We start from the raw sequence: 14,205 nt of genomic DNA, 5'->3' as shown, positions 1-14,205 counted from the left end.
TTCCTCACTGGCGGATCCAGAGGAGGGGGTCACGGGGTCACGACACCCCCTCCCCCCAAAATATTTGAAAACCCACTTATCCTATTGGTCATGACCCCCCTCCAAAATTTGTGGATCCGCCAGTGACCTTCCTAGCCAGTAAAGCCCAAAAATCTTCTATTCAGCGAGCCTGTCGTAAGTTTGGAGGGTTGTAGTTTTTAGGAACAAAGGGTATGTGGTGGGAGACACCCAAAACTAGCCGAAACTAGTTTTGGGTGTCTCTTGCGTAATTGCATGATGCTAGGGTCTGGACAAAACATAATGTCGTCATTAGTCATATTCATGGATTGAAACAATTGGGAAAGTTGAATTGAAACAATTTGGAACAATTGCTGAATTGAAGCAATTCGGAAAGGCGGTTATCAATATAGCTCTAACTATTCAAAGTTTCACCCCTCACTCTACCCACAAAAGGTCGGGATATGCCCTTGTTAGAAATTGCGCACGAGACGGAATTTAACTACGAATTTCGATTTATGTTTGAATCTAACATTGTCAACATTGTGAGGACATTCCTATTTGTCGTCCTTATAAAATCCATCGTGTCCCTTTAATTCAGAATTACTCAGAGTGAAATACTATACTCTGACAATTTTTTACAAGACGGTGATTCATTGTCACTCGTCATTCAATATTGATCAAAATAGTGTTTGCGTCACCTTCTTGAAATTATTGTCGGACTATAGTCATCTAAAATAATTGGCAACGTGTACTCGCCTAAATTGACGACTTGATGACAGAATCTTGCTATACAAACGAATGCAGAAGACCATTCTTCCTTAATACCAATGATATCATACTCTTAGGAGATCTGTTTTGACGAGCTACACTCCAATATTTGGCATTTCAACTTGGTTTTTTAGTCTTCTTAACAATCTCTCTGACCCCTGTGCAATAAATACACGTGGTCTTCTGCTACACATTTGGTAGATTCAGACAGGGTATTTCCTGCTCGAACTCTACTACACATATGTCCAAAAGTTTGGAATATTGGAATATTTCGTCTTTTTATTGATTTTTATATATAAAATTTTCTGAATAGTTCAACATTATTCTGTTTCAATTCTTAACAATACTAAATAAATCTCAAACCAGATAAACAATATGCAAAAAAATTATTTATTCTCTTGGAGTGAACAACTTAGAAAGTACAACTTACATTTAAAAATAAATTAGTAAAGAAAAAAATAATTTTTAATAAAACTAATAATTAGTATTTCCTCCATTGACCTGTATGCATGCCTGTAGGCGATTTGGCAGGCTGCCGATTAACTGGTCGAGCTGGGCTTGCGGAATTCTCTTCCATTCTTTACGAGCAGCATCTTTAATTCGCGAAGTGTAATAGGGGGATTGTTTCGATTTTTTATGCATATCTTGAGAATGTCCCAAGCATGTTCAGTAACGTTCATATCGGGGGAATTCGAGGGCAACTGTAATATAGATATTCCTTCTTCTTCCAGGAAATTTTGTACTGCTGCTGTTCGATGAGGAGGTGCGTTGTCATGCATAAACACAAATTCATCACCTACTGTCCCTCGGAATAGACGTACGACAGGATTTAAAACTTCCTCGATGTACACAGCACCAGTGACACTTCTCTCCAGAACCAGCAGTGGCGTCCGTGTACCACTCATAATACCACCCCAAACCATAACATTGCCACCTTCAAACGGGACAACGCGGTTGGGCTCCTCTTTCTAGTCGGGCTTGTCGTCCTGGGGCCCTCCAAACCAGTGTTCTTCGCGAATCAGATACCAAGCCAATTTTTGACCCATCAGAGAACATCACGTTATTTCAGTTAGGACCATGTTGCACCATTTCTGTAGCCCATTGCAACTTTACTATTTTGTGTTGGTAGGTTAGTTTAGGAACATGTAAGGGTCTTCTACGATACAAATTTACCGCATTTAGTGGGCGTGTTATTGTTTGCCGTGAAATATTCCGTCCTTGCAGACTAGAAATTTCTGTGGATATACCACTTGTGTGTACAAGAATTCATCTGTACTCAGTAGATATATCTTAAAAACACCCTGTAATTATCTACGATAATTACTTTCAGTTATTTATGTCATCATAACAATATTACAACCTTCATTCGATTATACAAATATTGTTATCCTAGATCACGATTCACTAATAATTGCAGAGTCAATTATAAACACTTTTCATGGTCGATGCTGAATAGGCATTTCTAAATATATAAACAGCAAAACTATAACAAGGGAATTCTTATTATTATATGAGACATTCGTCATTCTATTTTGGTGATCAGACGTAATATTTCCACATTAAAGATAGTGTCTCTTTTTCTTCACGAGACGTTCTTTGGGTGCGGTGCTACCAGCTTATGCTCATGCGAGTGTAAATAAAACAACTCAACAAGTAAAAGCGTATCAATTATTCCACCCCTCGGATAAGGGATAACCACCCTCACCGGGAGCAGATAGCCTTAATGCCAGGGCTGTCATATGGCGATCCAAGACCAGGCGAGAACTCAGAACTAGCAGTCTAGAACGAGAAATGGGAAAACACGTCAATGTTCAGGCGCCTAGACCACCTTAGACAACAGTGTGGTATGTAAAATGGATGGAGACATCAGGCCGACGCGGAGCTGAAAAGGGAATAGTATGGAGATGGAACATCGTGGGACAATGGAAAATGGACAATGCTATGGAACGTGCAGCGAGGACTTGTGATACGAACAAAGACGTGTAAAAGTGGTAAGTCCATATTAGCTATTTTTATGGTATTTCCTGATTAATATAAAGTATAAAGTATAAACATTATGTGCTACCTTAATTACATTAATATATGTTTCAAGTTTACCTATTTTTACTTAATTATTCTATTCTATTACCAATATTTATCAATATACAAAGATTTTTTTTTACCCTCATATTAAGTTATTATAGGACGCAATGATACAATTTTATATGATTTTTTTTACATATTTATCAACGTATACTTTATCCTTGCTGACTTTTATTCATTTATTATTTGACTACTGATTTTTAGTACATTTTTGCAATTTTTTTATTTTAATATTTGCTATCGTAAATATACCTATCAAAATAAATATACGATATATAACAAATATACGCTATATGCATAATACATTTAAATTATTATTCTAACTACTTATTTACAAGGGTTAATATAACGTTATTTATTTTTGAATTTTTATTACCACTGCAATTTTTACATATTTTTACCATATATTGACGTATTATTTTATCTCCATATTTTTTACTATATATCTATATACTACATATCTATATACACCGTAAGACTATCGAATTTATATTTTCGCTAAGAAGTGCAGAAGCTGGAAAAAAGAAAAAAATTATGTATAAATGAGAAGCAACAAAGTTACTTGGGAAGATTTTGTCAAAATAGTCGAGGAAATTGCACAAGAAATAGACAGGCAAAGCAGAAGAGTCTTAAAGAAAAAAGTTCCGAAATCTAAGGACATAAAGGAAGAAGTGACGACACAGCTAATTAAAGCTTATAACAAGTTCACGCAATTGACTAGGAAAAACTGGGAAGCACTTTCGGACAAACAAAGGGAATCGTGCAACAAATATTTTGGAAAAATCAGAGACAAAGTTATACGATCATTTCAAGCAGTAAATGTGAGAACAGTGGTTCCAAGTTCAATACATCAACCAATCGACAAGGAAGTTGAAGAGGAACAAAGCGATGAGGAAATAAAAGAAGGAAAAAGCGACGAGGAAGGAGAAGAAGAAATAATTAACGACGGAATAAAAGAGGAAAAAGGTGACATAAAACAAGATATAACAATATTAAACATGGCTTTGACAATTAATGAATTTTTGAATATCGCAAGCAAGATATTGCCCAACGAGTTCGATGGAAGCGCAGGGAAATTACAACCATTTTTAGACGCATTAGAACTACTTGGAAAATTGGCAGAAGGTCATGAAGACACAGCTGTAACGCTAATAAAAACGCGACTCACCAATAAGGCTAGGAACCTAATAACCACAGAAGATACGATTCCACGGATAGCTGAAGCACTAAAGAAAGAATTAAAAGGTGATAATCCGAAGAATTTAATAGCCAAATTAGCCAAAAAAAGGCAAGGGCATAGAGATGCAGCAGTGTACGCATCTGAAGTGGAAGAGTTAGCAGAACAATTAAAAGTAGCATACATAGCGGAAGGAATGCCACTTGACTTAGCAAAGAAATATACGACGGAAGCAGTAGTAACAACAATGAAACGAAACGCTAATGCAGAGAAAGCTAAGCTAATACTGGAAGCAGGTAACTTTACATCACCGCAGGAAGTAGTATCTAAATTTTTGTCGATCGATACGACTGAAGAAAATGCACAAGGAAGAGTCTTAAATTATAGGACAAACTACGAGAATAGGAGAGGACAGCAGCAATACAGAAGAGGATACCATAACAAATATGACAGAGGAAGAAGAAATAACTTCGGACAACGGAACGAAGGGGAAGCAACGGACAATCAACGAAATTATTCGAACAGAAGATACAGACAATTTAACAATCAAACATACAGAGGAAACCAGAGAGGCGGACGTAACAGGAACGTAAGGTTACTAGAGATAGAGGACAGTCAAGAAGAACAAGAAAACCAGCAGTTGGGGTTTTGAATGAACAAGAAGTTGGAAGCACACAGGCAGAAATAAAATATAACATTTACAACTTCGACCTAAACCTAACGAACTTTGTACGAATGAAAACAGGAATTCTTGAAAACACAAGCACTTTTATCATAGACACAGGAGCTGACATTTCAATACTAAAATGTTCACAAGATTTTATGAAGGAACAGGTGAAACCAAACACAAAGGCGAAAATAAAAGGAGTCACTAAAGGAGAGTTGCAAACAATGGGAGAAGTTGAGACAACACTCGAAGTAAAAGGAACTCGATTCGAACACATCTTTCAATTGGTAGAACCTAACTTTCCAATTCCAACAGACGGAATCATTGGGAGAGACTTTATTTCTAACTTTCAATGTATACTAGATTACGCAAACCTTAAAATGCACATTAAAGAGGACAACGATTGTTACATTAGTACGAAAATTCTGGATAATATAGACAATGACACCATAATAATACCGCCTAGATGTGAAATTTACAGAATCGTAAAAATTTTTCAAACGTTAAAGAAAGACAGGATAGTGGAACAGCAAGAAATACAACCAGGAATATTCATAACAAGAGCAATTATTTCAAGTAATAATCCATACATCAAAATTTTGAACACAACGTACGAAACAGTAAATGTAGACGCAAGCACAATCAGGACGTTGGATATTAAACTATTCAATATATATAGGCTAGTCAACGACAGCAAGGACAGAAAAAAAGAATTATGAGAATCACTGAAATTAGACATACCAGAATACATACGAGACAACTTAGTATCGTTATGCGAGGAATATTCAGACATATTCGCCCTAAGGCATGATATGTTAACCTGTAACAATTTCTACGAACAAAAACTAAGAGTTAAAGACCAAACTCCGGTATATATCAAGAATTATAGGACACCTCATGCGCAAACAGAGGAATTAAATCGACAAGTACAAAACCTAAGAGACCAAGGAATCATAGAACCATCTACATCCGAGTACAACAGCCCAGTAGTACTGGTACCGAAAAAAGCTATAGATGGAGGAAAAGCATGGAGATTATGCATATATTTTAGACAACTGAACAAGAAGATAGTTACAGACAAATTTCCATTACCAAGAATAGATTCGATATTAGATCAACTAGGAAGAGCAAAATGGTTTTCAGTTATAGACTTAATGTCAGGCTTTCACCAGATACCATTAGAAAAATCATCGAGAAAATACACATCGTTCAGCACAGAAAATGGAGCATTTCAATTTACCAGATTACCTTTTGGATTAAATGTAAGCCCAAATAGCTTTTCAAGAACGATGTCAATAGCATTTTCAGGATTAACACCAGACAAACATTTCTTTACATGGATGATATCGTAGTAATTGGAATATCCGAAAAACATCACTTAGACAACCTGAAAAAGACATTCGAGACATGTCGAAAATTCAATTTGAAACTTAACCCAGGAAAATGTCAATTCTTTAGAAGGGAAGTAACATATTTAGGACATGATCTTTCTCAAGAGGGAGTATCACCAGACAAAGCGAAGTATGCAGCAATTGAACAATATCCGACACCTAAGACAGCGGAAGAAACAAAGAGATTTGTAGCATTTTGCAACTATTACAGGCGTTTTATTAAAAATTTTGCGGAAATATGCAGACCACTCAACAAATTATCGAGGAAAGGAGTAGAATTTTCGTGGACCGAGGAGTGTGAAAAAGCATTCAAAAAGCTTAAAGCATCTCTGACGAAACCACCAATTTTAAAATATCCTGATTTCAACAAACAGTTTATCTTAACAACAGACGCATCCAATGAGAGTTGTTCAGCAATCCTAAGTCAAGATTATAACGGAATTGACCTACCTATAGCATATGCATCAAGAAGTTTTAGTAAAGGAGAATGTAATAAACCTATAATCGTTAAGGAATTACTAGCGATTCATTGGGGAATTAATTATTTTAAATGTTATCTATATGGAGCACCAACATTCAAAGTAAAAACAGACCATAAACCTTTGACACACCTATTTGCAATGAAAGAACCAACCTCAAAACTCACGAGGATCAGATTAGACCTAGAAGAATATGACTTCGAAATAGAATATATAACAGGGAAAAGTAACTACGCAGACAGCCTTTCAAGAATAACATTGCATCAACTAAAAAACCTATACATAGACAACGCCCATATACTAGCTATAACAAGAGCTCAAGCAAAAGAAAAGGAGAAAGAAGCAAGACAAACAAAGGCTGAAAGTGAACTCGCACTACAGCCAGAAGCCACCAAACAGACAGTAAGGAAGGTACTAAATAATTTAGAGGCGCATAGACTACCAATTTTGTCCTTTGGAGCAGAACTAATCTCACCAAGACTGAGCATTAGGGCCAAAAACAAAATAAAATGCAGCAAAAGCATAGCCACAGGATTGAATCGTTTCGATTTAAACCAAGCGTTGGTACAGCTTGATAAGCTGGCGGTAGAGAATGCAGTACGTAAAGTAAAAATATACGTAAATGATATTATTTTTAAAATGTGCACAATTGATGAATTTATTAAAGAAGGAAATAAAAAATTGAAGAATATAGAAATATACATATGTGAAGTACCAGAAACAATAAAAGATGACAAAGAAAAACACAGATTAATAGGAGAATACCATAATCACCCGATGTTCGGAGGACACGTAGGGAATAACAGACTAATTAAGAAGCTAAAGGCAAGATTCCGATGGAAAAATTTGGAAAAAGACGTAAGAAAATACGTAAAACAATGCCACAAATGTCAAATTAACAAACCGAAAAGAACACATGTCGAAGAGTTCGTGATATCGGACACATCTTCCAAACCATGGGACATAGTATACATAGATACAATAGGTCCATTCACGAGAAGTAATGAAGGTAATAAATACTGTATCACAATGTTGTGTGAACTGACAAAATACGCGGTCAGCATACCAGTGTGCAATAAAGAAGCAGAGACAATAGCAAGAGGAATCTTTGATCATTTCATACCAACATACGGACTCATGAAGCAAATAAGAACAAACCAAGGCACAGAGTATAAGAACGAAGTAATGCAGGAATTAACAAAGCTATTAAAAATAGAACACAACTTTTCAACGGCATACCACCCACAGTCCATTGGAAGTTGCGAAAAACTACACAGAACGTTGAACGAGTACGTAAGAGCATTCATAGACGAAGACAGAGAAAATTGGGATGTGTGTTGCAGAATGTTCACATACTGCTACAATACAACCCCTAACGCGTATCATGGATACACACCGTTCGAACTGTTATATGGCAGGAAGGTTAACCTACCGGAAGACCTTACACATGAGATTCAACCATGTTACAATATAGATGCCTACTACAATGAGTTACGATACAAACTACAAAGCGCACACGAGAGAGCCAGAACCTTCTTATTAAAACACAAAAAAGAGCGGCAAGAAAAGAATAAGCTCAAAGCAACACCACAACACTTTAAAATAGGAGACCTAGTCCTTGTAAAAAGGGAAGAGAATGGTAAGTTTGATAGTCTTTATGTAGGTCCTTTCACGATAACAGAAGTAAATAACGTTAATTGTAAAATCAGAATAGAAAACAATAAAATCAAGGAAATATATAAGAATAGATTATATGCTTACAATCCGAAAACACAGTGAGTGACAAGTGTTACGAAACAATGTTGTTAAACGAACATTTTATATTATTTATGTATTTGCGTAGGCTTAGGAAGTTTGTATATAAAATAAATTTTTTTGTATTGATTACAACACAGTATGGGTTGGTAGCACGACTTGCGAATTTCCCTCCCCGTAGTCGGAAAATTCCTAAAAAGGGAAGGTGTACAAGAATTCATCTGTACTCAGTAGATATATCTTAAAAACACCCTGTAATTATCTACGATAATTACTTTCAGTTATTTATGTCATCATAACAATATTACAACCTTCATTCGATTATACAAATATTGTTATCCTAGATCACGATTCACTAATAATTGCAGAGTCAATTATAAACACTTTTCATGGTCGATGCTGAATAGGCATTTCTAAATATATAAACAGCAAAACTATAACAAGGGAATTCTTATTATTATATGAGACATTCGTCATTCTATTTTGGTGATCAGACGTAATATTTCCACATTAAAGATAGTGTCTCTTTTTCTTCACGAGACGTTCTTTGGGTGCGGTGCTACCAGCTTATGCTCATGCGAGTGTAAATAAAACAACTCAACAAGTAAAAGCGTATCAATTATTCCACCCCTCGGATAAGGGATAACCACCCTCACCGGGAGCAGATAGCCTTAATGCCAGGGCTGTCATATGTGGATTCCCTACGATTTCTTCGAGCTATCATTGTTATCTGCCGATCTTGTGCTGCTGTTGTACATCGACTTCTACCACTTCTGGGACGATCCTTGACTTCATTTGTCTCTTCGATTTTTTTTTTAATTTTAGATACAGCACTCTGAGTAACGTTAACAATTTTTGCGATATCACTTTGGCTAAAGCCCTGTTGTAACAAAGCAATTACTCTAGATCTGTCAAAGTGAGATATCACGTTTCTAGGCAGTTTTAAACGGCTCAATTCAAATTTAAACACAGACTGAAATAATGTGTAAATACGCTAATCAGTTGAATGTGACCAAAATGGGCAAAATAATACAAAAACGATTCAAAGTTTTTATCATTTTCATGTAAAAACGCTCGAAAATGAATATCAACAACAGTTTTGAAATCACCATAGGCGTAGATATATTATTTGTACGTATTCCAAACTTTTGGACATGTGTGTATTGTTCTATAAATGGTTCTGCGTGAAATGTTTTCATTCTGGAGTATATGATAGATTTCAGCATTGGGTACCCACTCAAACAAACTGTAGATACTTTCTCTTATTTCTAATTTATTTTCATCTTCTTATCGTGCCGTGCACCTATAGTGCGTTTGCGAATTATCTTAATTATAGCAAAATATGTACCCGTAATAGACTTAGGTCAAAAGACAATAGGGAAGATTAGGGTCCAAAACGGAATCAGACAAGGGGATGCCCTGCCAACTGAGTTATTCATTACAGCTCTAGATTGTGCAATAAAAGAAGCAACAAATAACGGAATAATTAATAAAAATGCAGTACAAATAGTAGGTTATGCAGATGATATCGTTATAATAGCCCGGGACAAAAGATCATTAATTAAGGCATTCTCGGAAATAGAAAAAGGAGCAAAAAGAAGAGGACTAGACATAAATATGAAAAAAACAAAGTACATGAACGCAAGCAGATTCAAGAAAACAAGACTTACACAAATTATAATAGATAATTACAGATTTGAGGAAGTAGATACATTCAAATACTTGGGAACGATGATTAGTAGAGATAATGAAAGAACAGACCTGAAACAGAAACTACAAGCTGGAAATAGAGCTTACCACAAAAATAAAAAAATAATAAAAGATAAAAATTAAGCAGAAATACAAAGATGCAAATATATAAGACTACCATCAGGCCAGTGGTAATGTATGCCATAGAAACCAACACCCTAACGTTAAAAGAAGAAGAACAGCTGAGAGTATTTGAAAGAAAAATAATGCGCAACATTCTGGGACCAAAAGTAATAAATGAAAACGAAAGAAGACCCTGGATGAACCACGAAATAAAACAATGAATGGAAGCAGAAAACATAGTGAAAGAAGCAAAAGCACGAAGAATAAGGTGGTATGGTCATATAAGTAGAAAAAGTGAAGATTATCCCATTAAAGTTATTACCAGCTGGATACCCCCTGAGACAAGAGCACGAGGCAGACCAAAAGCAAGATGGAAACAGCAAGTCGAAAACGACTTAAGAGTTATGGGAATTCGAAACTGGAAAAAAAAAGGCTGAGAACAGAAATGAGTGGAGAAAAGTAGTGACGGAAACGAAGACACACCAGAAGCTTTGAGGAGACAGATTAGAAGAAAAATGGACTGATCCCCCATGTCTTAACAGATCATTAAAGTGAAAAACAGCTATAACTTCCACGGGAGTGTACAGCTTATATACATACATGTACCCGAATAAAGTACGTGCCTCCTAGTGGCGGGATACTGGCAACAATACATTGGCTTATAGGGCAGTCCTTACAGTAGGGATCCTGGCCTATACAGAAAAATGCAGGCAGGTGTGAGGAAATACTGCACTTTGGTTGCGTTGGTGGTGTATTGGCTAAACGTGCAGGGCAGAGTATGGTGCTGATAGAAAGGCATTCAGGCATCAAATATCCAAATAAAATCTTTTCAGGCTATAAAAATGAAAAGACCTTCTTCATCATCATCATCATCATTCTCTTTGGCTTATACCTACGCGTGGTCGGTTTCCCTAATTGCATTTCTCCACACAATTCTCTCCTGGGTCATATCAATATTAATCCCCTTTACCAACATGTCCTGCCTAATCGTCTCCCCCCACTTCCTCTTTGGTCTTTCTCTACTACTCCTTCCAGGAATCTGCACTTCAGCTACTCATCGTATTGGATGATTAACGTCTCGACGTTGAACATGACCAAACCATCTCAACCTATGCTCTCTCATTTTGGCATCAATTGGTGCCACACCTAGACTTCCCTTAATATTCTCATTTTTAATTTTATCATTTCTTGTCACTCCACTCATCCATCTAAGCATTCTCATCTCCGCCACATGCCTTCGTTGTTCCTCTTTCTTTTTCACTGCCCAACATTCAGTTCCGTTCATCATAGCTGGTGTTATGGCTGTTTTATAGAATTTTCCTTTCAGCTTCATTGGAACTTTTCTGTCACACAACACATCACTCGCTTCCTTCCACTTCATCCATACAGCCCTAATTCTACTGCATGCATCTCCATCTATTTCTCCATTACGCTGTAATACCGATCCCAGGTACTTAAAGCTATTGCTTTTTACAATCAGTTAACCATCCAAAGATACCATTTTATTTGTAGTAACTCCATCTTTAAATGAACAATCCAAATTCAACATTCAAACGGGTTTTAGCTGTCAGATTGCTGCTTTCATCTCTTTGTTGCTGCTTAATCTCTGCCGCTCTGTCTTATAAGAAATGTAGTTTAGATTTTCATGTCTCTTAATTTTACCAATATTTATTGTAGTTATCTTTATCCATTCTCGCCTTATCCCAATGGGGAATAAATAAAAAACCTTAAGAAATAGAAAAAGCTATTTACCTATTGGCACTTTGTTTATGTGCTTCAGTTGTTCAGAATTTGTGATACTGTGATAAGTGACGTCGCCCATTATTTCGGTGCTGCCGTAAAAGTTGCAAAGCTGGTACTCGTTTGGAGGAAAGTACTTGAAAAACTCTTCGACCAAAGAAACTACAAGGGTTTCTCCCGAACAGACCCATGTCTTTAAATTTCTGAGTAACAAATCTTCTTTCTAAAGATACAAAGAAATAAGTATAAAGATATGTTTAAGTAATAAGTTTTTTTACAAAGCAGTTTATTCGATCTTTACCATTTTTTTTGCATTTTAGAACTTGCTAGGCATTTAGATTAGTGATCAGATTATTATTTATTTACATTTATTTTTGTGTGGTCACCACAAAGATTAACTATAGGTAAGAAAAAACGCATAGTATCCGTTATTCGAATATTTCGTCAAGTATTCGACCTATTCCTCATTTTGATCAAAAACCATTTCCAGTATTTCAATCTTTCCGCTTATCTGGTGACAATCTTTATCATCATGTGATGAAGCATCGCCCCCTCTTTAAAAGTTCAATCCCAAGCTGAATTGAATGATTTTTTGCGTGATCTGACTCTCTTTAAAAAAGTCTTAACCCGCCATTACACGCGCTATGGGGAATACCTCACCATATTTGTTTATAACCAATAAAATCGTCTTAACTAATACGATACCCTTGAGCACCCAGGAATGCCTTTAGCATGGTTCATGAGAGGGTATTAAAAAGTTATAGAATATTTCAGGCGGTCAGTGTGCTCTGTGATACTTGAAATAAGTGACATCTCTCTTCAAGTGAGAGAATTCCTCACTGCGCGTGCAATCACGGTGAAATCACGTTTCTGTTATCTCAAAAAACTTTAGGGTTTTGTTTAATATTTGGGTAGGTTTAATTAAAATATTATTGTTTAGGTTAGGTTAGGAACAATGCCGCACCGAGGGGGGTGGGTTTGGGGGGTTAAAATCCCTCCCAGAGCATATAGAAATATATATAAAATAAAGTAGGAAAATGTAACTTGTCTTTCACAAATAATACAAAAAACTTTCGGTACCCAAGCCAACCCCTCCCCCAGAGGAAAATTCTAGGTGCGCTACTGGTTAAGAACCCATTTTTAAATTTACCTATTCTAATTGAGAAATAAGCCACAATTTAACTTTAAAAATTGATTTTATTGACGTTTCGAAATCCACCACGGACGTCGTTATCAAAATACAAAATATTAATAGTTAATTACATAATTCGCCTAAAGAACGTCAGTTACTTCAGTGGCTTCCTGAAATAACTTGCTTTTGATCTATATTATTTTTACTTTTGTTTTGTTAAATTAATAAAAAAAAAATTGGTTTACGAGACCTTCTATAGTGAGTACAACCCATTTTACAGTTATACATGTTGACATTCATTCTTCCTCGAAATAAGTCGAATTGATGTAGGTGAGGGCGACGCTCATACGCGTGCAACCACGTCACAACAGAAGACGCGTGTAACGGCGGGTTAAAGAGCCTTAAAGTCGTAGCCTTAGCCTTAAAGTTCTTATTCTCCAGGTTACAGGAAGAAATCTAGTTGATTAGTCATGTAATGGGTCTTTACCTTCCTTTTCAGAAAATAAGATTTTCCACTTGATACTTTTCAGTTCATTTACAGTCCCGATGTTTAAGTTGTTTTTACTAAATTTAAATGGTATATATGTAATACAATCCAGAAGAATAGCTAGAGGATTTAATGATATAAAAACAGTAGTGGAATTCTTACAATATCATGAATACGACGAACCTCATCTATTCGTACCTAGAACTCCAAACATTGTAAATAGCCAAATTCTTTGTCGAATGAAGATTGTATTTTGATATATTGAAGAGAGATAGCAAATAATGTTTTCAACAAATAGTTTTGGCACATTATGGTGGCTGAATATTGCTGAAGTATTCATTGGGTACTTCGATATATTAGAGAAAGAGAACAAACGTTCTGTTCTCAGTGCTATTTAATGCTTTAATTTCTGTAAACCCCTTTGCATATTTCGCAAGTTTTGGTCAAATTATTACCTCTCTATATTTTACTTAATCTTTCAGTTCTTTTGTGTTTGTTACTAATCCACAGATGGTCTCCGTTCTGATCTATTCTTTGTCCTGTCTTCAGTATATCTCCTTTTATCATGTATATCTCCTTTTATCATGTATATCTCCGTTTTAAGATAGCTATTCGATTTTTATCATCTTTAATACATAGGTTTTATTATTTATTTTATTATTTTTCTATATTGCACATCCACGTGTTTGTTTTTGTGTATCATTACTTTTTTAAA

General features: G+C 35.8%; 1 protein-coding gene across 1 annotated transcript in view; it reads right to left on the bottom strand.

Moving 5' to 3' along the window:
* The window catches only part of LOC114333250 (zwittermicin A synthase ZmaJ), a 230,332-nt gene that overhangs the window by 73,441 nt on the left and 142,686 nt on the right, over positions 1-14,205 (bottom strand). Inside the window, exon 7 of the mRNA XM_028283114.2 lies at positions 11,884-12,094. Within this exon, the coding sequence (XP_028138915.1) occupies positions 11,884-12,094 (211 nt within the window). The remainder of the gene's footprint in view (positions 1-11,883; positions 12,095-14,205) is intronic.

Source organism: Diabrotica virgifera, chromosome 4 (genome assembly GCF_917563875.1).
Source record: "Diabrotica virgifera virgifera chromosome 4, PGI_DIABVI_V3a".
NCBI lineage: Eukaryota > Metazoa > Arthropoda > Insecta > Coleoptera > Chrysomelidae > Diabrotica > Diabrotica virgifera.
This window is presented reverse-complemented; position numbering and strand designations above follow the sequence as displayed.